The sequence below is a fragment of the Mauremys reevesii genome, linkage group 15 (genome assembly GCF_016161935.1).
Source record: "Mauremys reevesii isolate NIE-2019 linkage group 15, ASM1616193v1, whole genome shotgun sequence".
In the NCBI taxonomy this organism is placed as follows: Eukaryota; Metazoa; Chordata; order Testudines; family Geoemydidae; genus Mauremys; species Mauremys reevesii.
In genome coordinates this window covers 2,767,385-2,794,867 of record NC_052637.1, presented here as the reverse complement: position 1 = coordinate 2,794,867, position 27,483 = coordinate 2,767,385, and the positions used below count along the sequence as shown (strand labels likewise).

At 52.3% G+C, this 27,483-nt stretch overlaps 2 protein-coding genes across 3 annotated transcripts in view; both read right to left on the bottom strand.

Annotated features, from left to right (window-relative positions):
- LOC120383489 (zinc finger protein RFP-like) overlaps window positions 1-5,176 on the bottom strand; it is a 33,050-nt gene extending 27,874 nt beyond the window's left edge. The window contains exon 1 of the mRNA XM_039501652.1: window positions 4,760-5,176. Coding sequence (XP_039357586.1) covers window positions 4,760-5,176 — 417 coding nt within the window. The remainder of the gene's footprint in view (window positions 1-4,759) is intronic.
- Window positions 5,177-15,405: 10,229 nt separating this feature from the next.
- LOC120383913 (zinc finger protein RFP-like) lies at window positions 15,406-26,308 on the bottom strand. 2 transcript variants are annotated; one of them, XM_039502237.1, is made up of 7 exons: window positions 25,692-26,308; window positions 23,356-23,451; window positions 21,701-21,931; window positions 21,071-21,093; window positions 20,223-20,338; window positions 17,133-17,192; window positions 15,406-16,161 (listed from the first exon to the last, which is right to left on the bottom strand). In XM_039502237.1, exons 1-7 carry the CDS (start codon window positions 26,106-26,108, stop codon window positions 15,641-15,643), a joined length of 1,464 nt encoding a protein of 487 aa, XP_039358171.1. In that variant the 5' UTR covers window positions 26,109-26,308; the 3' UTR covers window positions 15,406-15,640. The 2 variants fall into 2 exon arrangements, with proteins under 2 accessions (XP_039358171.1, XP_039358172.1); XM_039502238.1 differs by having other exon boundaries at window positions 21,794-21,931; window positions 25,692-26,116.
- Window positions 26,309-27,483: the final 1,175 nt, after the last annotated feature.

Genomic DNA, 27,483 nt, shown 5'->3' with positions numbered 1-27,483 from the left:
AACATCACCACCAAGCTCTTCCCCAGCGTTTCGAGGTGTGAGGGGGAGTGAGAGAGAGGCACGTACCTGCTCAAGGTCCTTCTAATATCCTAGAAAAGAGAGAGACAAAATAATTTCAGTCCCCTCTGACACACACACGGGATTCCAGGGAAGAGATTTTGCAAATATGAGGAAGAGAGGCCCTGCCCTAGCCCAGGGTCATGGATTCCCTGAGCTAATGGGGCTTTTCCATCTCTCATATCTCTGTGTCTGTGACTCTGCAAAGAATAATAGTTACTCACATGTGAGCAATGCACACGCCGAGTTACACAATGGTCTCCGACTGCTGGACTCCAGTGCTTAGGATTCAAGAGTCCTCCCTTCCTTGTGTTGGGATCTGGCATGTTTTTAATCATGACTGCCAGTTTCTAATTGTCCCTGGGGGTGCTCAACCCCACGTCACAACCCTTCCTGCAATGTCACACCCCAGCCCAACTCTTCCTGCTCCCACTTCACCCCAACCCTGCCTCTTCCCTGGCCCCTCTTGTGAGCACACTCCCTCCCCGCTCGTCTCTCTCCCTCCCAGCCTCTCCTTCACACAGTGGAACAGCTGATCACAGCAGCCAGATGGTGCTAGAGGGAGGAGGAGGAGTTGATTGGCAGAGCAGCCATTGGGGGCACCCTGGAGCACCCATCTGCGTTTCTCATTCAGCCTCACCTGCAGGAATTCACTCGCTGGCTTCTGACACTTCCCCTCCATCTCACTGATCAGCTCACTGAGATGGGAAATCTGCTCGGAGAGTTTACTGACATTTTCATTCTGGATCCTCACAATCTCCTCATCCAGCTTCTCCAGCTGGGCCAGCAGGAGTCGCTCTTGTTCCTCCAGGAACTCCCGCAGTTCCTGAAATTCGGACACAACCTTCTGCCTCTCGGTTTGTGTTTGCTTCTGCATGGAAATAGGGCAAGGCGTTGGTCAGGGACATAGATGGAGCCCAGGGTCCTTTCATGGAGAGCTGAGTGTGGAGGAGGGAGAAGGTCTTTTAAAATACTAAGATTTTTCATAGACTCTAAGACTGGAAGGGATCTCGAGAGGTCATCGAGTCCAGTCCCCTGCCCTCATGGCAGGATCAAATACTGTCTAGACCATCCCGGTTAGATATTTATCTAACCTACTCTTAAATATCTCCAGTGATGGAGATTCCACAACCTCCCTAGGCAGTTTATTCCACTGTTTAACCACCCTGACAGTTAGGAACTTTTTCCTAATGTCCAACCTAAACTTCCCTTACTGCAGTTTAAGCTCATTGCTTCTCCTTCTATCCTTAGAGGCTAAGGTGAACAAGTTTTCTCCCACCTCCTTATGACACCCTTTTAGATACCTGAAAACTGCTGTTATGTCCCTTCTCAGTCTTCTCTTTTCCAAACTAAACAAACCCAATTCTTTCAGCCCTCCTTCGTAGGTCATGTTCTCCAGACCTTTACTCCTTCTTAAACAGGTGGAGGGATAGCTCAGTGGTTTGAACATTAACTCGCTAAAGCCAGGATTGTGAGTTCGGTCCTTGAGGGGGCCACTTATAGCTCTCAAACAAAATCTGTACTTGGTCCTGCTAGTGAAAGCAGGGGGGTGGACTCAATGATCTTTCAATTCTAGAAGACAGGATATCTCCATTTATTTAATTTAATTCTTGTTGCTCTCCCCTGGACACTCTCCAATTTCTCCACATCTTTCTTGAAATGCAGTGCCCAGAACTGGACACAATACTCCAGCTGAGGCCTGACCAGCCCAGAGTAGAGGGGAAGAATGACTTCTCGTGTCTTGCGCACAGCACACCTGTTAATGCATCCCAGAATCACGTTTGCTTTTTTTTCAACAGCATCACACTGTTGACTCATATTTCTGACATTTGACTCTACCCTGTGTGTACTAGGCAGAGGATTCTCTCACACCTTCCCCTTTGGCCTCTGTATTCCTCTGAAATGGATGTTTCCATGCCTGTCATGGTCAGCATCTTCTGTTATTTATGGTCTCTGGAAATTCACACCCAGAGCAGCAGGAGGCAGGACACAGCACTACACTGACAGAGACGCCAGGAGAGTTAAAAGAAACAAACATTTCAAAAAATGCACAAAATGACCAGACACAGCGGACAGCACTTCACGGGGACATTCAGTTCACTTGGGGAGGATTTCTGGGCAAGCCACCAAAGGCTAGATATTAACTCATCAAAGAAAATGGCAGCTTAGGGCTTGTTTATACATGAATCTAACCCAGCAATCCATGATCCTGGAGAAACACACACAAGCCCATGTTCACCAAGGCCACACAGGAGTCTGCCTGCAAAAAGACCCCCCACTGCCAGTCCCCGCCAGTTCATAACAACAGGCACCTACCAGATACTCCTGGCTATTCCCCTCTCCAGTCGCTTTCAGTCCCAGCAGCTTTTCTCTCTCTTCCCTCAGAGTTTTGAAGTGGGCCTGGATTCTTTCCTGAAGAAAGAGAAATGATTTAGGAGGTTTCATCTGGATAGTTGAGAGGTGCTTGGAAGTGGGTGTTTTTCCCCCCAAACCCAAGATGACTGAGGTTCTAATCACTTTGTGACATCAGGACCAGCAAGGAGATGAAACCTCATTAATGGAGACTGGGAACGTTTCACATTCGGACTCGTTACCTATTCAGATTCAGTCTTTTCAGTAATTAGAGGGAGATCTCAATTATAACCAAGCTTTACTGGAATTTGTGAACTGATTAGTGGTACAGAGCATAACATGGCACCAAAGTTACATGGGGATAAATCAATAAAGCTGTTTTGTAGAGAGTTTAACGAACCAAGTGATACAAATGCCAGAAGCCACCAGGGTTTAAATAGGGGCTGGGAGTTCAGCCCTGAAGCCCTGGGGACTGCTCTGGGGTTGGGCTGAGCTGGTCTAAGCACCAGGGCAAACCAAATGAGACGTCAGGAGGCCATTCATCTGGTTGGAAGCTGCACAGTCCCAGTGTTGTGGAGCACTATCCGTGTCTGGTAGGGACTTGGCACTGGATGTGTGTTTGTCCGATGAAAAAGGTGGAGGAGACTGAGGCTGCAGGAGGATACCCATGACAGTGGGGGCGTGGCTGGGGGTGGCACCTTCATGCAGAATGATGCAGGTGGGGACACGTTGAAAAAAGCGTTGGTGGGGCTCACGCAGGGCGAGTGATACTGGTGAGGACGGGCCCATGAAGGCAGGCGTGGGCATGTCCTATGTTCTGGGGATGCCTCGGTGACCATCCTAATTAGACACAATGCAGATTTGTATAAAGAACGGGTTGGGGTTTGCCCCAGTTCTGTCCTAACCCCTCTCCATGGCAATGCCCCCTGGGCAGGTACCCCACAGTCCCATTCCCTGGTAAAGATCCCGGAAGCAGTGCATTCTGGGAGATTACAAAAGACTGCCTGGTGGGACTAACAGAACAGCTCTGGCTGGTCCTTGCCCACGTACACAACAGAGCAGGTCAGACTGGCACCGGTCAGCTCCAGCCTGGGGTTAGTTTTGCTACAATCCAGTGTAATCCCAGTGGTACTTGGCATGGACCTGAGCTGTCTGGAGCCCTTTTGTGTGCTGACTGAAGGTGCTCGGGGTCCCATGCAGGGTTTAGCCCAGTGATCTCCTCTATTGCAGGCCGGCAGCATCTGAGATTAATCCCTCGTGGAGCGAGACGGGAGTTCAGAATCCTCCTCTCCCTGGTGGGCCTGGGACCTTTATCAAGGCGTCTCTCTCTCCTAACAGAGACACTTCATCACTGGGTGGGGCTGATGCTAAGATGGCAGCATGGCAAAGTGGTTTGAGTCTTGGACTGGGTCTGGGGAGATTTGTCTAGCTAGACCAGTGGTCACCTACTGGTTGATTCCTATCGACTAGTCGATCCTGGAGATGCTCCCGGTTGATTGTGATCTCCGTGGCACAGCAGGGTTGGCTGCTGCTGCTAATGCAGGCTCCCTGCCTGCCCCAACTGCACGGCACTCCCAGAAGCAGCCAGCATGCCCCCACAGTCTGGGCTGAGGGCATGGGTCTCCGCACATGGCTCCTGACTGCAAACACCGCCTCCGCAGCTCAGATTGGCCGTAAATGAGGAACTGTGGCCAATGGGAGCTGTGGGAGTGGTGCCTGCAGGGAGGGGCAGCATGCAGGGCCACATGCCCCCCCCCCCGCTAGGGGGCCCAGGGGCACATTGGCTCCTTTTGGGAGTGGCGTAGGGTTGGGGCAGGCAGGAAGCCTGCCTTAGCGCTGCTGACCGTGAGTCACCTGAGGTAAGCCAATGCCACCCAGCTGGAGCCAGCACCCCACACCCCCTCCTGTACCCCAACCCCCTGCCCCAGCCCTAACCCTCCTCCCAGAGCCAGCCCCCCGTACCCACTCCAGCACCCCAACACTCTGTCCCAGCCCAGAGCCCCCTCCCACACTGCGAACCCCTTGGTCACAGCCCGGAGCCTGCACCCCCACCCAAACCCCAACTCCCTGCCCTTACCGGTGAAAGTGAGCAATGGAGAGAGAGGGCTATGGATTGAGCAGGGCTTCGGCGGAGCCTTGGGGAAGGGGGGATAGATCCTGATTTCAAGACTTGATAGTTTGCCTCTGTTGCCACACTGCCAGACCATTAATTTTCTTATAGCATCTCCCGTACAATGAAGACTTTACAGAGCTGAATGATGAGTCACACCCGTGACAGGAACTCTCAGTGAAATTAGCCTGTCATTAAACCCCAAAAGTTAACCCATTAAATTTTACAGCAATTCCCTACCTTGTACTCCTGGGCAGCCTCCTGGATGGGAACCACCGTGTGAGCGCGGTGAGCCCGGGATCTGCCGCACACCACACAGATGGGGCTTTGATCCTCTTCACAGAACAGTTTCAGAGCCTCCTGGTGTTCCCCGCACACCCCGTCCCCTCCTGTTCCCTTTGCTGGTTGTAAACTCAACCGCTTGGTGATTTCTACGACATTTGCCAGCTGCCTGTTGGGCCTGAGGTTTCCCTGTTGCACAGTTTCTCTGCACTGAGGGCAGGAGGCGGCTGTATCAGATTCCTCCCAGCACTGGCTGATGCAGGCTCGGCAGAAATTGTGCCCACACTCCACACTGACAGGTTCTGTGAAATGTTCCAGACAGACGGGACATGTCGCTTCCTCCTGGAGACTTTCCACGGGGTTCTCTGCAGCCATGGCTCCCTCTGGCAGTTTGTAACAGGCTTTGTTTCAATTTCCTGAATTCACACTATGCCCCGCCTGCAGCAGCAAGGGGGTGTTTCCTTGCCTGAGAATGGCTCAGGCTGTTTGCAGAGCAGGAAGGACCCAAACAATTTCACCTCTGAGGCTTTAGTGTAAAAATGTAGCACTAGGGATACGGTCCTGCAATCAGCCCATGTGCTGGTGGGGAGGGTCCCTGAGGCAGCCCCCCTGTGAGGATGAGCCTGCAGGAGCAGGAGCTGTGTGTTAGGAGTGATAGTCAGGCTGGGCAGAATTTTTTTCTATACTATATAATTTTGACAGATGATGTTTATTTTAAGCAATTTTTATATTTATTGATTTTAACTTTCACAGCTGCACAACAATCTGGGTTTTAAGCATTTGATTCCAGTTAAAATTTTCACAGTTGTGGGAAATTATGGGGGGATCAGACAATATTTTGGTCAGACCAGAACTATTTAATGACACTGGACACTGAGATTCAAGAAGTTGAAGCTTTAGAACTGTTAAAATTGTCTGTAAGCAGGTAAATCTCCTCCCTCCCTCCCCCAGCAGCAACCTAGTGCCTCCTCCACCACCACACAGACCGAGGCTGAAAGTCCATCTGATGGCGGCTCAGGGGCCTGTGGAATGTGCTGGGGTCTCAGCCTAGGCCCTAGTGGGGCAGGTGCCCCTGTAACACAACCACACCCAGCAAGGCCCTGCCCCCATTTTCTCCCTGTTTGTCAGTCCCAGCAGAGAGCCCAGGGACTGCAGGGAGACCAAGCTCCTGTCCCCCAGGTGAGCGCTGGGGCCCAACGGCCAAGGGCAGCAGGTGTTCAGGGAGCTCGCACTAGGGGCTGCAGGTACCTGGTGTGGGATAAACAGAGACCTCTCAGGCCACTTGCCCATTGTGGCTGCAGGAGGGGATGTGGGGACCGACTGAGGAGGCCTGGGGCAGTCTGGGAAGCTGCCATCAGGGACAAGGAGAGGGAATTCAGCTGTTGTGAGGGAGCCGTGCTGGGCAGAGAAGCTGCTGCAGATGGAGCTAGTTACCCGGGTCCAGTGTTGCAGAGGTTTAACAACGTCATTAATAGACGTTGCAGCTCAGCGCAGGGAAGTGCTGATCTTTTGTTGGTCTCCGCAAGGCCTGAGATTTGCAGGCATCATTCAAACACCTTTCCCCTGCTGCTCCCTCAGGTACCTGGGTCTTCACTCAGCATTGCAGAGCAGAGCAGATTCAGTGCTTTGGTACAGGGTTACAGGAAGGAAAAAGACTGGAATGGTTCATATCGTACCTGTCATTTCTCTCCCCTGGCTGTCGTATGTACCATGTGCAACTGGTTACTTAGAGACATTCAGTCAGACAGCTCGGGGGGAGACATTTTTGTGCTCCGACCCTTTCTCAGTAAATAGTGACTGTAATTTTACCCATTTCGGTCCCTTTGGCATCATTGGGACGCTGAGACCTTTCAGGATCGGGACACTGAATCGTAAGCTTTTCGGGTCTATTTCCTCAGCGTCTGCTCAGAGTTCAGCACCACGGGGCCCTCGTCCTCCATAGACTGTAATACGAACAGACACCCAGGCATTGTAGAGATGGGGAAACTGAGGCAAGGAAAGGGCTGGTTCAGCAGGCCACTATTTAGTGGCTGCAAAGGACAGTGCAGACCTTAGCAGCAGCCAGGCTAGTCCTGAGCTCCAGCCAGAGCCGCATCGCAGCTTTAATGGTAAGGGGCTTTGCCAGGGTGCAGAGTAAAAGAGGTGCAGCTTCACCCTGGCCACACCCCTCTATCCCTTTCCACCCCCACTGCCTCCCGCCCCTCCCAGGAGCGCTCCCTGTGCCTGCAGCTGCTGGGGAGGAGGCACAAACAGCCGTGCTGGCTGGACCAGGAGCCAGAGCACACTGATGGGCTGGGTCCAAATGTCAAGAATGTCTTTTGATTTAGGGTCCAAATTTGGGTAGATGCTGAGGGGCTGGTTCTCCAAGGGGCTGGGCACCCGCAGCGCCCACTGACTCCAGCTGCAGCTGCGAATGCAGGTGGAACACGTGCCCTGAACTCCTGTATGTCGAGAAGATAAACCGAGACACCCACAATTAGGCCACTGCTGTAAATTTTGGCCTTACCGACCTGCCCATTAACAGCAGGACGTGGCTAAGTCTCATTGGAAGTCACTGTTTATACTTGGTCACTGCTCGGTCCCATGACTGTAAGCAGCAGAGGTGCTGACCCCATGGGTGCTCCAGAGCTCAAACACCCATAGAACAAATATAGGGGGAGCTCAGCACCCACCAGGTATAGCTGTTCTGTGGGCTGCCAATTAGCTATTTGGTGGCATGGGGAGGTGCCTGGAGGACGGCAGAGAGCTGCGGGCTGCAGATTGGTTTCAGGGAGGGGTTGGAGCAGGGTAAAAGTCCTTTATCTGGATACTGTAAACTGCTTCCATCTTTATTTGGATTAAAGAGAAGATATTTCTGGAAGGATCCCTGCTGTTTCACTTGCTCCTTTTCCTTCTCAGCCTTTTGTTTACTATACTCAGTTCCTGAGGGTCTTATTTTTCCTCTTTCTGCCATGGGGCATTTGAATATTGTCATATATTGTGCTGCCGACTGCAAGCATTATAGCGTTAAGGATGGCTGCCACACACACCACATGGTTGGCGATTTAAACCACATTGCAGCCATCCCAACACGTTTTTTCACTGCTTAAAGGTTCAATGATCAGTAACATACACTCAGTTACCTATTAAAACAGTTAGTTACAGCGGAAACAAAATGGCCTTTTTTGACGTTATAACCTGACACCGGTTGTTTGGAAAGTAATCCCCTTCCTCACGGTTACCCGCGTGGAGTGTGACGTCATCACTTTCGTAGTCTATTAAGCATTAACACTGTTTCTTTTATTTTATGGACCTTATTTATTACACATGAACCAGTTATAACAAAGAAAAGCTCATCATTATACAGACCGATAATAATGCTAAGGTTTAATAACGCTTAAAGATACTCACATTTTGGATGTATAATGCTGAAAGACGTTATTCTTTATTCTTTGGCACCAAGAAAGACAATTTTCCACAGTATTCGCTCGATTCTTAACCATCTACCTGTGACGTGTGTTAAAATGACTGTTTGACATGTATCAATCACGATATCTCCACTCTTCAGGAATTTCTGTCTATGTGACCTTGATGTATATTTGAGTTAGGTGTCACTAGCATTGCAGCTCTTGCCGCTGAAGGATATGTTTCACTGTGGCTGAGTTATTGCTTATCAAAATTGCAGAGTGGGTCATCTTGACACTATGTCGCAAATTTATTTATTTTTTGCTAAAATCTTTATTTCTGCAGTAAGTAAAATATTTGACATATTAATACATTCTCAGAAATGTGGAAAAATGAATTATAATTCATATTCCTGCCGTACGTGCATAGGAGTTGAAATAATGACATCTCCATTATTTTATTTATATTTTTTTCCACCTTTTTCTTTTTTTTCATTTGATTTTTTTCCTCAAATTTGGCACCCCATTTAACTTGACACCCTAGATGACTGCCAAGTTCGCCTATATGGACGGGCTGCCCCTGGCCTCCACAGCTGCTAGGTGGAGTCAGTAGGAGCTGCAGGTGCCCAAACCCTGTGAGAACCAGGCCCAGGAGCCTAAAGGACGGCACCCAACATCTAGACCCTAAATTAAAAGCTGTTTATTAATCTGGACCCAGCTCAACACTGAGCTCTGGTCCCGTACGGCAGCTAGTCTGGACCAAATGAGCTGTAGTAGGGAAGGGGAAAGCCCCACCGCCATGGTCAGGGATCCCTTCTGCACAGGAGCCACTTGTGCCTCCTGCACAGCAGCTTCAGGCACAAGGCGGGTTCCTGAGAGGGCTGGGAATGGGGTGGGGGTGGAAGAGGGAGGAGGGTGGATGAGGGACAGAGGGAGGTGGGCAGTGTAAAGCTGGGCCTCTGACACTCTGCACGCTGGGCAAGACACACGGTGGCCATTGTCACAGGGGTGTAGCTCTGGCTGGCTTCAGAACTTCCTCTGCCTGTGCCAAGGTCTGCACCGGCCCCTGCAGCCACTGAACAGCAGAGTCACAAATGGCCCCTCCCCTCTTTCCTTTTGCCAGTACAGGGGTGAATCTGGCCCATGGAGCCAACCTTCCCCCCGTCTCAATTCCCACATGGATAAAATGATTTTATTATTATTCCTCTTTCTGCCTAAGGAGGACAAAGGCCCATTCATGCTGTTCGCTGTCCCAACAGCTTTCTAAACTGTACCAAGCTCTCCACCATGGCGCCTCCTGCTGGTCACTCTGGGAATTAGCTCTGTCCAGCCTGGAGTGCCCTCTGCACATGGTGACTTGCCTGTTCCGGCCCTCTGTCCCTCCACCATCTCGCTGAACCAACATCGCTCTTGAACCACGGTGTCCTCTTCAGAGCACTGCTCCCAGCAGCACCAACTCCTCCATTCTTACCCCCCTTCCGGGGGGGTATCAGCAGCTCTCAGTCAGCACCTGCCGCCGTGGCCAACTGCAGCCCCAAAGTCTAGCCCCTTGCCTCAGGGACAAGCCACCGTTTGTATCAGGCCACACTCCTCTGCGGCTAGTGCTGTGTAAGGGGGGGACCCAGGCCTGCCCGCTCCTCTGGCTGCCGGCCCGGGGACCCTCTAGCGACAGCCATGTCCTGCCTTCCTTCTCGCCCCTCTGCTGCTCGCTCTCCCTGGGCCAGTTCCCCTTGGCCCTGGCACCTTCTTAGCCCTTCCTTCCAGGGGCCTTAGCCTGGCAGGCAGCAGGCTGGAGCTTTCCCTCTGCTCCCCTGAGCCCGCCCAGCACTGCTGTATCTCAGGTGCTATCCCTGGGAGCCAGTCCTCCTCCCAGTCCTTGAGACCCAGGTTCAATCCCGCTGTCTAGAGGAGCTCAGGCATGTGAGTACCAAACCAGGGCACAAACCCCATGCTGGTTGTATGTTCTATATTTAGATTTCACCCACTAGGTATCTAGTCTGAACCCCTCAAGCACTATAACAGCCTTAACATGGAGTCACAGACTGACATATCCTGCCACTCAGGCAAGCCTGCCTTTGTGATGGTCCCTTAAACCAACTCACCTCTTGTGGTAATCTAGTATTTTACGCTCGGTGATGCTTCCTTCCCTCCTGACTAGATTCATAGTTTCGCAGCAAATACATTTATAATGGCGGAGCAAACACTGAGCTATTACCCTATAACATGGATACAGATATTATAAGTGAGGTTAATGCAGGCACCAACTCACAAGTATTTCAAAAAGCTAAGGACTTTTTTATAAATCAAATCTCTATTTTAACAGCACTAACACACAGGTGATCCAGACTGGTTTCCAGCCAGGCATTTCTCAGTGAGACCTGGGGGCCTTGGCATAACCTGGTGCTGAGTTTGCTAGCATCACCTTCCCTCCCACAGGCGGTGCCAGTGTGGACACCCTGGTCTATCACTGCGCTCTGATCGGCCCCCAGAAGTGTCCCACAATGCCTGTTCTAGCTGCTCTGGTCATCACTTTGAACTCTACTGCCCTGCCCTCAGGTGACCAACTGCCAGACCTGCCCTTTAAATTCTCTGGGAATTTTGAAATTCCCCTTCCTGCAGGCGTGGAGTGCTCTCAGCGCATCTTTCCAGGTGACCATGCCTCCACGCGCCAGGCAATCCCCACTATGGAGCAATGGCGAGGTGCTGGACCTCATCAGTGTTTGGGGGGAGGAAGCTGTCCAGTCCCAGCTGTGCTGCTGCCGTAGGAATTACGATACCTTCGGGCAAATATCTAGGGCCATGATGGAAAGGGTCCAGGACTGGGATGCAGTGCAGGGTTAAAGTGAAGGGGCTGCGGAGTGCCTACTGCAAAGTGTGGGAGGGAAGCCGCCCCTCCAGTGCTGCCCCTGTGACCTGCCATTACTACAAAGAGATAGACACCATACTTGGGGGTGATCTCACCTCCACTCCGAAGACCACCTTGGACACCTCAGAGGCCGTAGCAGCACAGAGTTCAAGGAAGAGGAAAGCGGGAGCGAGAGTGTTGAAGAGGGGGGGTCCCAGAGCCAAAGGACAGCCCAGCATCCCTAGACGCATGCCGCCAGGAGCTGTTTTCAAGCTAGGAGGAAGGTAGCCAGTCCCAGCGGACGGTGCTTGGGGAAGAACAAACAGCAGAGGAGGTGCCAGGTAGGCGGCTTTTATTTTGGGAAGGAAGTTGTTTGGTGCAGGATCTTGGGGCGAGGAGGATTAGGGCTGCATCCATGGGCATCCCTAGATGCAGAACAGGGCGTTGATGTGCTCTCTCACATCGTGGTAATCGTCCTCAGTGATCTCTTCAAAGGTCTGATGCAGAAGCTGGGCAATCCGCTTGTGCATGTTCCTCGGCAGAGCTACTGTGCTCCTTGTCCCAGTAAGGCTAATGTGTCCATGCCACTGTGCAGTGAGGGGCAGGGCGTGGGGGGGACCATTGCTGCACACCGGCAAGTGGCATAAGGGCCAGGGCGGAACCCACATTGTAGTAGAAGACCCTCCCTTGCTTCTCAGGTCATCCTCAGCAGCAAGATAACTTCCAAGATGAACTCATTGTGTAGAAAATGTGGGGACAGTCTTCAGTATAGGGCCCCCCTGCAGCTGTTGGCTCTCCCCAAGGCACAGAACCAACTCCAAAGGACCCCTTGGCCCTGTGCTTACTCACCATTTTGGGGCTGCTGTGGGTTGTGTGTGCTCGTTTTGGGGCCGGCACTTTCTGCTATTGTGTACACTTTACTTTACTTGTTTTTAAGTACGGCCAAATAATTGCTGTGTCTAGTGTGAACATTGCTGCCTCTGTTAAGTGTTGCACTTTGGCTTTACAGATGCAACCTTGAGATCGCAGCCGGCCAAAAGACTACAAAGAGTCAGGAAGCGGCTGTGAAGAGCCAAAGAGGACCTGCTGCATGAAGTCATGCAGCAGTCCCTTACTGAAAATCAAAAAGTACAGGTGTGGCGGGATCCTGAAAGGACCAGTGGCCCTTTAAATGGCCCAAAGCACATTCCACAGTCATTCTGCACTGACTCAGCCTGTTGTTGAACCGCTCCTTGCTGCTGTCAAGGCTCCCTGTGTAGGGTTTCATGAGCCACGGCATTAAAGGGTAAGCCGAGTCTCCAAGGATCACAGTACGCATGTCGACTTCCCCTATGGTGATCTTCTGGTCCAGGAAAAAATCCCGGCTTGCAGCTTCCTGAACAGGCCTGTGTTCTGAAAAATGCATGCTTCATGCACCTTTCTGGACTAGCCTGCATTAATGTCCATGAAACACCCCCGGTGATCCACAAGTGCCTGGAGAACCATAGAGAAATACCCCTTCCAATTGATGTACTCGGAGGGTAGGTCGTCTGGTGCCAGAACTGGAATATGCGTCCCATCTATCACCCCTCCGGAGTTAGGGAAACCCATTTCTGCAGAGCCAGCCACAATGTCACGCACATCACCCAGAGTCACAGTTCTTCGGAGCAGGATGTGATTAATGGCCCTGCAAACGTGCATCAACACGATTCCAATGGTCCAAACTTGTTAGTGACCAATCGGTAGCTGTCTGGAGTTGCTAGCTTCCAGATCGCAATAGCCAGCTGCTTCTCCACCTGCAAGGCAACTCTCAATCTTGTGTCCTTGTGCAGCAGGATGGGGGCAAGCTTGGCACAGTGCCATGAAAGTGGCTTTTCTCATCCAAAGGTTCTGCAGCCACTGCTCGTCATGCCAGTCTTGCATGACGATGTGATCCCACCACTCAGTGCTTGTTTCCCGAGGCCAAAAGCGGCGTTCCGCGGTGGTGAGTATGTCCATGAACACTACAATCAATCTCATGTTGTATGCGTTACTCAAGTCAATATCATCAACAGACTCCTGTCACTTTGTAGCTTAAGGAGTAACTCGACTGCAATTCGTGACATGCTGGCAAGACCCATGAGCATGTTCCTCACAAGGTCAGGATCCATTCTTGCAGACAGAAAGGGAAGACAGAGCGCGCAGTACAAAAACCATTGAAAGGTGGCACCAAATGTGGATGGAAGCACAGGGATTGTTGGGATGTGAAGCGATGCATCACGGTGCATTGGGACAGGACCCAGAATGCCCTACACCTCTCCGGCCCCTTCTCACAAGACACGGCGCCAGAATGGTAAGAGGTGCTCTCTGGGATAGCTGCCTATAATCCACCTCTCCCAGTGCCACTGCAAGTGCCGCAACTGTGGCCACCCCCATGAGCTTGCAGCTCACAGTGTGAACACACGGACCCATGTTCAGAATTGCTCTGGGTTACTGTCTATGGATTGCTAAGCAGACACAGATGCCCCTCTGCAGCCCCGATGTAGGCACTTGTCTGTGAGGGAGGGTGGGGCTTAGCACACTCCCTCCCCTTGTCACCTCTCCCATTGGCTAGCTGAGATGGCTCCCCGCCTAGTGAGCTGGCTTTTGTGAATCGCACTATAAGGTGCCTGTGATGCCCAGGCATTGTATAGGGCATTTAGGCCCCTAACTCAGCTTTGCAGAGTTGCAGACTGTGATTTTCTAGTTACCTACAAATTAAGTGATGCTCAGCACTGCAACACCAAGTCATGGATCGCACCCTGTGCAGCCAGTCTCCTCTCCGCAGAGCACAGCTGAGCAATTCCTGATTGACGTGGGTGTGCACAGGACAGAGACAGAGCACAGGCAGGAGAGTGACACGTCACAGGAAAACCCAAACTCTCCTCCTAGGGTCACAATATATCCTGTGGGCACTGGATGGGTGGGGACACAAGCAGGTGAGAAAGCAAATCCCAGGACTCTGCCCCCAACAAATGCAGCGGGGACAGTAAAAAGTGGAAGAAACACGAAGAATTGTTTGTAATGTTTTATTTACAGTCAGTAACTAAAGGTCAGTGTCGGCTTTAGGAAGTGCGGGGCCCAATTCGAACAGTTTTGATGTGTAAAAAAACACGTGGGGCTTGTACTCACCGGGCGGTGCTCCGAGTCTTCGGTGGCACTTCGGCGGTGGGTCCTTCACTTGCTCCAGGTCTTCAACGGCACTGAAGGACCCGCTGCCGAAGTGCCACCGAAGACCTGGAGCGCTGCCAGGTGAGTAAAAATTAAAAAGGTGCCTCTAGCCAGGGAAGGGATTCTCACTGAGCGCGGGGCCCTATTAGGCGCGGGGCCCGATGAGGGGGAATTGGGGAATAGGCCTAAAGCCAGCCCTGCTAAAGGTGGTGAGTAAACAGAGCCGAGAAGGAGCCTTAATAACCACAGCATGGAAAGGAGATTCCCCAACCACTGAGAACAGTTTTTTTAATGGCACAACAACAGTACAGTCGTCCAGAAATTAATATAGGGAATTAATGAGTTACAGTGTCGCTTTCAGGAACTTGTAATAAATCTCTGTCCCTGTCATGTTCCCTTTCCTTTCATACTGTTCTTTTCTACTCGTTTTTCTAACCCTCACTTCTGATCCCTGTTTATTTTCCCGTGTCTCTCCCACTCTCCTTCCTTCCCTGTCACACATCATCCCCTACGGCCACTCCCTTCTTTCCCCTGATTTTATCCCTTCCCCTCCTGCTGCCCCCGGCTTGTTCCCCTGTCAGGGATATTTTCTTGTCACTCTTCTCATTTCTGTTCTTCACCATTTCTCATAGACTCTCTATTTATTCTTGTTTGATTTAAATTTACATTTTTCTTCTTGCTTCTTCTAATTCCCTCTTGTTAATGCCACCCTGTCCCTGACTCTCCCAGTGCTGCCAACCTCAGGAGTTGAAAAAAAAATCATTAGACTCACACAATGATGATTTTTTTAAGGTTATATCATTTTTTTTGTCAATATGCACCCATCTCCCCATCCCCCCACCTTTTTTGTGACAGTTACAGGGTTACCAGCTGTCCTGTCGTTACAGGGGATGGTGACTTGGGCCCCTGCGGCAGGAGCTCTGGCTGGGAGACCCCCGTGAGATCTGATCCCACAGATCTGTACAAACCCCTCCCTGCTGCTGCTTCTCCCCAACCCCCCAAACCCTGATTGATTCACGCTGTGTCCTGTCACCTCCACCTGCACCTGTCCCCAGTCTGGCTGTTAGTTCTGCCTCCTTCCCATCCCCATCCCCTTCAGGGCCCCTCTGCCCCTCCTGCAGCCCCAGGGGTTGTTCCCTCCTCCTGCACCCATCCTTGGGAATGCAGGGAATAGGGTGACCAGACAGCAAGTGTGAAAAATCGGGGGGAGGGGGGAGAGGGTGGGGGGTAATAGGAGCCTATATAAGAAAAAGACCTAAAAATCAGGACTGTTCCTATAAAATCTGGACATCTGGTCACACTAGCAGGGGAGGGGAGGGGCATCCACAGGTCTTAGAGATAAGGAGCCAGGTTCTGGGTAGACAAGAGTCCTCCAAGGTCATATAGACTGGGGTCCCTGAGAGTAGAGAGGCTGATTTCCGGTTCCCTTCTCTGCTGTGTGTCTCAGGGACACAGTCTGAGCTGGGATCCCATCCCCACCCAGAACCAGGGTCGGATTCTCTCCCCAGGGATGGGGCCCGGCGGGAAAGTGAAGATCGGGGCCTCGTCACCAGCATCGATAAATGTCACCTGCCCCCGGTCACAGTCCAGACAAACCCGGATCCTGCTGGGGGCCCGGCTCAGGGGCAGGCGGGTCACAGGGGAGGTGAGAGCCCGGAACCGATTCCCCAAGCGCCTCACAGCCCAGATCCCCCCCTCAGGGCTAGTGCTGATCTCTCCCTTCCTCCCCACAGACTCTCTGGCCACCCCCACAGCCCAGCATCGCCCATCCCCCACCTCCACCTCCACCTCCCAGCAATGTCTCCCCGAGGTGAATCCCTCACAGCCCAGCACACAGGGCCAAGGGTCAAATCTCTCAGGGTTGTTGGGCAGTTGCTGCCGTGTGTCTCCCAATCTCAAACGTTTCCAATCCTCAGACAGGATGAGGTCAGGATGAGCCGTGTCTGGATCCAGAGTCACATTCACTGGAGAGAGAGAAAATCAGAGCGTTAGGGGCAGAGTTTGTCCTTAGAGGAGGCTGGGACCGTTTCTCACACTCCCCAGCAGCCCCATCCTGGCTGGGACAGGCCTGGATCCCAGGGAGCTGCCTCTGGCCTGGGCACCTGAGACTGAGCAGGGACGTCACTGCAGTTCCTCAGTCCGTGTAATGGGACTCACTTCATTAGTTTTTCATGTCCTTGCTGAGGCTTCAGCTCCCTGCTCCCTCTGTTGGGGCTGCTCCATTCCCAGCATCAGAGACACAGCCAGGAAGATTTTAATGAGAAGAGAGCAGAGGAGGCAGGTACCAGCTTTAAACCCCAGAGCTAAACTCCCTCCCCTAAATGCAGCCTCCACTCCTCAGCCAGAGTAGGAAGAGCCAATTAAGAAAAGAGAGAAGGAAATGGCATTGGGTGGGGTGGCCTCCACTCCCGGGCCAGGGAACGGAGAGGAAGGTGCAGCATTGGGAAAGAGCTGCTTATGACCAGAGAGTAGGAGCGGGCATTGTGTGGGGTAGCCCCATCCCCAGCCCAGAGAGAAGGAAGGAGCTGACAGCCTCACAGGGAGAGCGTCTCCTCAATCCAGGAAGCAGTGAGCAGCTCCAATGGGAGAGCCCAACCCTGCCCAGAGGAAAGGCAGGATGTTGTAGAAACAGGATGAGGGAGACCCCCAGCACTGGGGTAGAGCAGAGTGATGTGTCAGCCCTCAGGACAGAGAGTTCTGTGCACATGCTGCTCAGGGAGAGATTTTCTGTTCAGCAGCGTGGGCATGAACTCAGCACTAAGGTTGGTGTCAGGAGTGTTTGTGGGACTTCAGCGTGGGAGCTCCTCACTGTTCAGTGTGGTGCTGTTAGGGCTCTGTGTGTCTTGGTCGGTATCAGTGTGGTTGGTAACTTTAGCTACAATCTCATGAAGACGTTTTCTGATCATTTAAAAACAATCTCCAGCTGCAATCTCACCCTGTCTGAATGTTCCTAGGGATGCTCCTCTTTTCATCTCTAGTGCAGACGGCAGAGTGTCTGGAGGGGAGAAGGAAAAAGGAGATGAGATTTCAGGCTTTCATATTTATAACAGCATCCCCACTCTCAACTCATAGAACTGTCTTTTAATTATGTCAGAGAACCACACCGAGAAACACTCAGATATTTTATATAAATAGGTCAGAAACCATCTCTTTCCTCTCTCATTCAGGCATTTCCCGGCAACGGAACCAACGTCCTTGCAGCCTCACAAACATCTCAGAACAGATAATTTGTCAGTGAGATTTACTTTTCCCCTCCTCATCCCCTCCCACCCTTCAAACTCCAGTTGGTTTGTCTCATTCACTTATTGCCTTTTGCCGTAATCTAGACCCAGACCCTACAAAGACTTTGGAATGACAGTAACTTTGCCCACTTTGGTCCCTTTGACACTAACAGGATATTGAGAGTTTGTGAAATCCTGGCTCTAAAAGTTCCTCCTCTGCCTTGGTGGGTCCTGCCCTTTTTTGGCGGATTTGTTCACCTCAGAGGTTCACGGCAGCTCTCAGTTTGGCCACTTCTGCTAGAGGCTCAAACCTGCCGCTCACTCAGCTAATCCCATCATTGACCAGCATGGGCGAAATGGAGAACAATCCCCGCAGTCTCTGTGTCCCACCTAGTGAGTCGGGGACAGGCCAGATCCCTTTCCAAATTAGACCTTCCCTCTGATGTTGGTCACAGACCAGGTCAACTCCTCCTGTGTCCAATCAGGAGTTGGTGGGATGCGGGGAACCCAGGCCTACCCTCTACACGGGGTTCCAGCCCAGGGCTCTGTGGAGAGCAGATGTCTACGATGTCCCCTGTATCAGATGCATGACAGCTACAGCTACAACTCCCAGGGCTACTTCCCCATGGCCTCCCCCCAGCTCCTTCTTTATCCTCACTGCAGGATATTCCTCCTGAAGCCTGATCACGCTTGTACGCCTCAGTCCTCCAGCAGCACCTTCTCACTCCTCGCTCACCCTCCACTAACTGATGGGAGCTCTTTCTAAACCAGGTGTCCTGATTAGTCTGCCTGCCATAACTGATTCTAGTATGGTTTTAACTAGCTCCAGGTGTCTTAATTAGCCTGCCTGTCTTAATTGGTTCTAGCAGGGTCCTGACTGCTCTAGTGCAGCCCCTCCTCTGGTCACTCAGGGAACTATTCATCCCGTGGCCAGTATATTTTCCTTCTACCAGGCTCCTGTACCCCAGTGGTCTGGGTCTGTCACAGAGGTTATTGGGTCTGTTCATTCAGCGTCTCTACACTAAGCAGCATGACGGGGCCTCGTCCTCCATAGGCAGAAATACAAATTTTATAAATGTAGAAATTGAGGTGGGGGAAAGTTGACTCAATTGGACAATTCACCCCTGTACCAGCAGGAGAGGGGTGACTCTGCTATTCAGTGGCTGCAGGGGCCGGTGCAGAACTTGGGAGAGGATAAGGAAGTTCTGAAGCCAGCCAGAGTTACATCCCTATGACAATGGCCCCCATGGGTCTTGGCCAGGGAGAAGAGTGTCAGAGGCCCAGCTTTACGCTGCCCACCTCCCTCTATCCCTCGTCCACCCCCGTCCCTCTTCCACCCGCCCTCATCACCCTCACCCCATTCCCAGCCCTCTCAGGAACACGCCTTCTGCCTGCAGGTGCTGCGGAGGAGGCACCAGAGGCTCCTGTGCTGGAGGGATCCCTGACCATGGGGGCTGGGCTTCAGGGCTGCCGGGGGGGGCAGTGGGGCATTTTGCCCCTGGCCCTGCAGGGGCCCCCATGAGACTATAATATTCTATAGTATTTCAATTTTTTTTAATGGAAGGGGCCCCCAAAATTGCTTTGCCCCAGGCCCCCTGAATCCTCTGGGCAGCCCTGCGGGGCTTTCTCCTTCCCTACAATTGTCTATTTGGCCAAGACTAGCTGCCGTATGGGACCCAAGGAGGGCCGGTGCAACCATTTAGGCGACCTAGGCGGTTGCCTAGGGCGCTGGGATTTGGGGGGCGCCATTTTCTTCAACAGCGACCACGGCAGCCGGATCTTTGACCGCCCCGGTCTCCGCTGGCATTTAGGTGGAGGGAGCTGGGGCAGGGGGAGCGCGGGGAGGGCCGCCTGCAGAAAGGGGGGGGAGCGGCACACAGGGGAACTCCCCGTCCCAGCTCACCCCTGCCCCGCCTCCTCCCCGAACACACCGTGGCTGCTTCACTTCTCCCGCCTCCCAGGTTTGCGGTACCAATTAGCTTAGGCGCTGCAAGCCTGGGAGGCGGGAGAAGTGAAGCACCGACAGCGTGCTCGTGTGCGGAGCAGGGGTGAGCTGGGGTGTGGGGGGGTGCCTCAGGGCAGAGGGAGGGAGCTGCCTTGGTGGGAGGGGGGGCGCAAGGTGGAAGTTTCGCCTAGGGCGCGAAACATCGTTGCACTGGCCCTGGACCCGAGCACAGCGATGGGCTGGATCCGCCTTTGAGAAATGTGCCCTATAGCTTGTGATGGGGCAGTAGATGGGAAGGGCTCTGAGCTATAGAGAATTCTTTGCTATGCGTCTGGCTGTTGGGTCTTGCCAAAATGCTCGGTATCCAACTGACCATCATATCTGGGGTCGGGAAGAAATTTCCCCCCAAGTCAGATTGGCAAAGAGCCTGGGGGGTTTTCTGCCTTCTTCTGCAGCATGGGGCACAGGTCATTTGCAGATTTAAACTATTTCAATGGTGGATTCTTTGTAACTCGGACAGAGGTTGGGGTCTATTGCAGGAGTGGGTGGGTGAGATTCTGTGGCCTGCAATGTGCAGGAGGTCAGACTGGATGATCGTGATGGTCCCTTTTGGCCTTAAACTCTATGAGTCTGAGTCATTTCTTTCTTTAACAGTAATTGTCATGGGAAGGCATGTTTTTAGTAAAAATAAAGGCTTGAATATATCAACCTGAGTGACTTGGACCCCAAATGCGTGACATTCTCACCCAACAATGAAATAGAAGCATCATCTAATTGTGACCCAATTGGCCAGAGCCACTCTCTTCCCTCAGTCTCAGAGGCTCATCCCAATTTCCATTCCCAGATCCCTTCTAGGTACCTTTGAACTTCCCCAGAGTCTCCAGTAGCACAATCGTTTTCTGGGAGAAATCACTGACTCGCTCTTCCAGTTCAGGAGAAATCTCCTCTGGCTGCTGGAACTTCCCCTTCTCACACCTAGAGAGAAACCATTTCCCATGATTATATTTCATTGTGTGACTTGTTATAAATTCTGGCTAGTGAGTCGCTGCTCTAATATGTCTGGAGTTACAATTCCTCAACTTCTCCCAATCTGAGAGTAGGTGCAACATAGCCCATGGCCGTATAACCTTCCCTTCACAGGACTCTTTAATATTCTTCAACTCTGGTCTGGAGAGAGCAGCTCTGGGGACAAAAGGGGAATTGAGTCTCCATGGCCAATTCACTCCTAGGCCTCCATGCTCTGAGAAACAGGAAGTTCCCATGTGAAGTGCTGTAGAAATCTGCCCTCTAGGAACTAGACTGAGACACCAACTCCCCACTCCCCAGCATATTCCACACAGGTCTCCAAACAGTCCTCAGGTGGGAAAGACTCTTGACCACTGCTGCCCTGGGCTGAATAGTGACCAGTACCCAGCAGTGACAGGCCTATATTCCATCCTCATAGTCCTGAAGCAGCCAGTCCCCCAAGGAGGTGACATCTCTAGGAAATACTTGAGGTCAGTCTTTCCCACTGAATGGAGAATTCCAGAGTCTTCTATACAAAGGTGAGAACCTCAGGATGAAGTTGATCAGAGAGGTTCGTATCCAACATTTGACCTTCCTCACACATTTTGCTGTAGAGCCCTGAGGAGATGTGGTGCTAACATCACCACCAAGCTCTTTCCCAGCATTGTGAGGTGTGAGGGGGAGTGAGAGAGAGACACGTACCTGCTCAAGGTCCTTCTAATATCCTAGAAAAGAGAGAGAGAAAATAATTTCAGTCCCCTCTGAGACACACACGGGATTCCAGGGAAGAGATTTTGCAAATATGAGGAAGAGAGGCCCTGCCCTGGCCCAGGGTCATGGATTCCCTGAGCTAATGGGGCTTTTCCATCTCTCATATCTCTGTGTCTGTGACTCTGCAAAGAATAATAGTTACTCACATGTGAGCAATGCACACGCCGAGTTACACCATGGTCTACGACTGCTGGACTCCAGTGCTTAGGATTCAGGAGCCCTCCCTTCCTTGTGTTAGGATCTGGCATGTTTTTAATCATGACTGCCAGTTTCTAATTGTCCCTGGGGGTGCTCAACCCCACGCCCAAACCCTTCCTGCAATGTCACACCCCAGCCTAGCTCCTCCTGCTCCCACTTCACCCCAACCCTGTCTCTTCCCTAGCTCCTCTGGTGAGCACACTCCCTCCCCGCTCGTCTCTCTCCCTCTCAGCCTCTCCTTCACACAGTGGAACAGCTGATCGCAGCAGCCAGATGGTGCTAGAGGTAGGAGGAGGAGTTGATCAGCAGGGCAGCCGTCGGGGCACCCTGGAGCACCCATCTGCATTTCTCATTCAGCCTCACCTGCAGGAATTCACTTGCTGGCTTCTGACACTTCCCCTCCATCTCACTGATCAACTCACTGAGATAGGAAATCTGCTCTGAGAGTTTACTGACATTTTCATTCTGGATCCTCACAATCTCCTCATCCAGCTTCTCCAGCTGGGCCAGCAGGAGTCGCTCTTGTTCCTCCAGGAACTCCCGCAGTTCCTGAAATTCGGACACAATCTTCTGCCTCTCGGTTTGTGTTTGTTTCTGCAAGAAAATAGGGGAAGGGCTGGTCAGGGACATAGATGGAGCCTGGAGTCCTTTCATGGAGAGCTGAGTGTACAGGAGGGAGAATGTCTTTTAAAATACTAAGATTTTTCATAGACTCTAGGATTGGAAGGGACCTCGAGAGGTCATCTAGTCCAGTCCCCTGCCCTCATGGCAGGACCAAATACTGTCTAGACCATCCCGGATAGACATTTATCTAACCTACTCTTAAATATCTCCAGTGATGGAGATTCCACAGCCTCCCTAGGCAGTTTATTCCACTGTTTAACTACCCTGACAGTTAGGAACTTTTTCCTAATACCCAACCTAAACCTCCCTTACTGCAGTTTAAGCCCATTGCTTCTTGTTCTATCCTTAGAGGCTAAGATGAACAAGTTTTCTCCCACCTCCTTATGACACCCTTTTAGATACCTGAAAACTGCTATCATGTCCCCTCTCTGTCTTCTCTTTTCCAAACTAAACAAACCCAATTCTTTCAGCCTTCCTTCGTAGGTCATGTTCTCTAGACCTTTAATCAATCTTAAATAGGGGGAGGGATAGCTCAGTGATTTGAGTGTTGGCCTGCTAAACCCAAGGTTGTGAATTCAGTCCTTCAGGGGCCACTTATAGATCTTGGGCAAAATCAGTATTTGCTCCTGCTAGTGAAGGCAGGGGGCTGGACTTGATGACATTTCAGTTCTAGAACTGAATTTAATTCTTGTTGCTCTCCTCTGGACCCTCTCCAATTTCTCCGCATCTTTCTTGAAATGCAGTGCCCGGAACTGGACACAATACTCCAGCTGAGGCCTGACCAGCGCAGAGTAGAGCAGAAGAATGACTTCTCGTGGCTTGCGCACAACACACCTGTTAATGCATCCCAGAATCACGTTTGCTTTTTTTGCAACAGCATCACACTGTTGACTCATATTTCTGACATTTGACTCTACCCCGTGTGTACTAGGCAGAGGATTCTCTCACACCTTTCCCTTTGGCCCCTGTATCCCTCTGAAATGGATGTTTCCATGCCTGTCACGGTCAGCATCTTCTGTTATTTATGGTCTCTGGAAATTCACACCCAGAGCAGCAGGAGGCAGGACTCAGCACTACACTGACAGAGACGCCAGGAGAGTTAAAAGAAACAAACATTTTAAAAAATGCACAAAATGACCAGACACAGCGGATAGCACTTCATGGGGACATTCAGTTCACTTGGGGAGGATTTCTGGGCAAGCCACCAAAGGCTAGATATTAACTCATGAAAGAAAATGGAAGCTTAGGGCTTGTTTATACATGAATCTAACCCAGCAATCCATGATCCTGGAGAAAAACACACAAGCCCATGTTCACCAAGGCCACACAGGAGTCTGCCTCCAAACAGACCTCCCGCTCCCAGTCCCAGCCGGTTCATAACAACAGGCACCTACCAGATACTCCTGGCTATTCCCCTCTCCAATCGCTTTCAATCCCAGCAGCTTTTCTCTCTCTTCCCTCAGAATCTTCAAATGGGCCTGGATTCCTTCCTGAAGAAAGAGAAATGATTTAGGAGGTTTAATCTGGATAGTTGAGAGGTGTTTGGAAGTGGGTGTTTTTCCACCCAAAACCCAAGATGACTGTGGTTCTAATCACTTTGTGACATCAGGACCACCAAGGAGATGAAACCTCATTAATGGAGACTGGGAACGTTTCACATTCGGACTCGGTACCTATTCAGATTCAGTCTTTTCAGTAGTTAGAGAGAGATCTCAATTATAACCAAGCTTTACTGGTATTTGTGAACTGATTAGTGGTACAGAGCATAACAGGGCACCAAAGTTACATGCGGGTGAATCAATAAAGCTGTTTTGTAGAGAGTTTAACGAACCAAGTGATACAAATCCCAGAAGCCACCAGGGTTTAAATAGGGGCTGGGATTTCAGCCCTGAAGCCCTGGGGACTGCACTGGGGTTGGGCTGAGCTGGTCTAAGCACCAGGGCAAACCCCATGAGACGTCAGGAGGCCATTCATCTGGTTGGAAGCTGCACAGTCCCAGTGTTGTGGAGCACTATCCGTGTCTGGTAGGGACTTGGCACTGGATGTGTGTTTGTCCGATGAAAAAGGTGGAGGAGACTGAGGCTGCAGGAGGATACCCATGACAGTGGGGGCGTGGCTGCGGGTGGCACCTTCATGCAGAATGATGCAGGTGGGGACACGCTGAAAAAAGCGGTGGTGGGGCCCACACAGGGCGAGTGATACTGGTGAGGACGGGCCCATGAAGGCAGGCGTGGGCATGTCCTATGTTCTGGGGATGCCTCGGTGACCATCCTAATTAGACATGATGCAGATTTGTGTAAAGAACGGGTTGGGGTTTGCCCCAGTGCTGCCCTAAACTCTTTTCATGACAATGCCCCTTGGGCAGATACCCCACAGTCCCATTGCCTGGTAAAGATCCCGGAAGCAGTGCATTCTGGGAGATTACAAAAGGCTGCCTGGTGGGACTAATGGAACCACTCTGGCTGGTCCTTGCCCACGTACACAACAGAACAGGTCAGACTGGCACCGGTCAGCTCCAGCCTCGGGTTAGTTTTGCTACAAGCCAGTGTAATCCCAGTGGTACTTGGCATGGACCTGAGCTGTCTGGAGCCCTTTTGTGTGTGGGCTCAAGGTGCTCGGGGTCCCACACAGCGTTTAGCCCCATGATCTCCTCTATTGCAGGCCGGCAGCGTCTGAGATTAATCTCTCATGGAGCAAGACGGGAGTTCAGAAACCTCCTCTCCCTGGTGGGCCTGGGACCTTTATCAAGGCGTCTCTCCCTCCTAAAGGAGACACTTCATCACTGGGTGGGGCTGATGCTAAGATGGCAGCATTGCAAAGTGGCTTGAGTCTTGGACTGGGTCTAGGGAGATTTGTCTAGCTAGACCAGTGGTCACCTACTGGTCGATCCTGGAGACTCTCCCGGTTAATTGTGATCTCCAGTGGCACAGCAGGGTTGGCTGCTGCTGATAATGCAGGCTCTCTGCCTGCCCCAACTGCACGGCACTCCCAGAAGCAGCCAGCATGCCCCCACAGCCTGGGCTGAGGGCATGGGTCTCCGCACATGGCTCCCGACTGCAAACACCGCCTCCGCAGCTCCCATTGGCCCTAAATCAGGAACTGTGGCCAATGGGAGCTGTGGTTAGTGGTGCCTGCAGAGAGGGGCAGCGTGCAGGGCCACATGCCCCCCCAGGGACCCTTTTAGGAGTGGTGCAGGATTTGGGGCAGGCAGGAAGCCTGCCTTAGCCCTGCTGACCGTGAGTCGCCAGAGGTAAGCCAGTGCCACCCAGCTGGAGCCAGCACCCCACACCCCCTCCTGTACCCCAACCCCCTGCCCCAGCCCTAACCCTCCTCCCAGAGCCAGCCCCCCCATACCCACTCCAGCACCCCAACACTCTGTCCCAGCCCAGAGCCCCCTCCCACACTGCGAACCCCTTGGCCAGAGCCCAAAGCCTGCACCCCCACCCAAACCCCAACTCCCTGCCCTTACCGGTGAAAGTGAGCAATGGAGAGAGGGGGCTATGGATTCAGCGGGAATTCGGCGAGGTCTTGGGGAAGGGGGAGGTAGATCCTGATTTCAAGACTTGGTAGTTTGCCTCCGGACCATTAATTTTCTTATAGCATCTCCCGTACAATGAAGACTTTACAGAGCTGAATGATGAGTCACACCCGTGACAGGGAACTCTCAGTGAAATTAGCCTGTCATTAAAACCCAAAAGTTAACCCATTAAATTTTACAGCAATTCCCTACCTTGTACTCCTGGGCAGCCTCCTGGATGGGAACCACCGTGTGAGCGTGGTGAGCCCGGGATCTGTCGCACACCACACAGATGGGGGTTTGATCCTCTTCACAGAACATTTTCAGAGCCTCCTGTTGTTCCCTGCACACCCCGTCCCCTCCTGTTCCCTTTGCTGGTTGTAAACTCAACCGCTTGGCGATTTCTATGACATTTGCCAGCTGCTTGTTGGGCCTGAGGTTTCCCTGTTGCACAGTTTCTCTGCACTGAGGGCAGGAGGCGGCTGTATCGGATCCTTCCCAGCACTGGGCGATGCAGGCTCGGCAGAAATTGTGCCCACACTCCAGACTGACAGGTTCTGTGAAATACTCCAGACAGACGGGACATGTCACTTCCTCCTGGAGACTTTCCACGGGGTTCTCTGCAGCCATGGCTCCCTCTGGCAGTAAACAGGGTAAGTTTCAATTTCCTGAATTCACACTCTGCCCCGCCTGCAGCAGCAAGGGGGTGTTTCCTTGCCTGAAAATGGCTCATGCTGTTTGCAGAGCAGGAAGGTCCCAGCCAATTTCACCCCTGGAGGCTTTAGTGTAAAAATGTGTAAGGGAACTGTTGCCCCCTTACTGACATTCAGTGGGGGGGGGGTTGGTCGCTAGCTCCCAGCACTAAAAAGGGAGCGGTTGATGGGAAATCAGGAGCCTGAGACTGACAGTCTCCAGGAACAATGTGGAGAGGCCAGTGCTCCAGGTCAGCCTGATTGACAGGGCGGGCAGGCTAATCAAGGAGTCAGGAGGCCAGAGGGGTCCCGTCCTCTGTGTGAGCTGGAATTGTCTGAGTCAGATGGAGTGGGGCCGAGCTAAGGAGAGAGCAGGTCCCCAAGCTAAGCTGATGGGAGCAGAGCTGCAGCCCAAAAAGCCAGAGCACAGCCCAGAGAGAGCAGCCCTGCCCTGGGAGCAGAGCTGCAGCAACCAGAGCCAGAGAGGCCAGAGAAGCAGCCCAGGGAGCTCAAGGCAGAGCAGCAGCAGCAGCCGTGCTGAGGCAGAGTGGAACTGGGAATGGAGCAGTCCGGAGCTGGGTGCGGTGAGCAGCTGGGGAGAGCGAGGGGGACCCTGGGCAGTGGGCCCAGCACAGGGAGACGCCTCAGCCAAGAGGCCTTGCAGGCCAGACTTGGAGGGGGATCGTAACCCTGACAGGGCAGGGGTGACACTGGGGAGAAGGGTCCCGCCACCCAGAGCCTGAGAGTGTGTGGCCACCGCCAGAGCAAGTGTCCAACCCGCAGTGTCCCTGCAGCACAGCCAGGGCCTGAGAAGAAGGCCTGGGACCTACAAGGAACAGACTGTGAACTGCCTTGATGTCCAGAGACACTGTTTGTGATGTTCCCTGCCACAGAGCGGGGTGATGTGTTTTCCTTTAACCTTTCCCATTTTTCCTTATTCTTTTTTTAAAATAAGTGTTAATTAAATAATTTGTATTTGCTTTAAATTGTATGATGTGATCAGTGGGTCAGGGAGGTGCCCAGTGCATAGAGGGTACCCTGGAGTGGGGACACCGTAGCCCCTGTCCTGGGTGACCACAGCAGGGTTGGGGGTTGAGCCCCCCAGGAATCCTGGGCCCAGCCTTGTTGGGGTTACGAGGACTCTGCCAGACAGGAGAGTGGAAGGGGAGCCCTCGAGGGCAGGGAGGCCTCTGGGTAAAGGAAGTGGGAGCGAGGGCTCTGATCCTTTCGCTAGCCCACTTCACCGGGGTAGTACAGAAGCCAGGAAAGTTCCCCACAATAGCGGGACCATTCCCCGCTTACATCAAGAAAAG

Bases quoted from the DNA above. Each gene is read 5' to 3' on its own strand.
- LOC120383913 (XM_039502237.1), bottom strand. From the start codon at position 26,108: ATGGCTGCAGAGAACCCCGTGGAAAGTCTCCAGGAGGAAGTGACATGT. The intron at 17,193-20,222 runs GTACCTAGAAGG...TCTCCCCTCCAG, and splicing joins GACTCTGGGGAAGTTCAAAG to ACACTCTGCCGTCTGCACTA. The intron at 16,162-17,132 runs GTGAGATTGCAG...CTCTCTCTCCAG, and splicing joins CCTAGGAACATTCAGACAGG to TGAATGTGACTCTGGATCCA.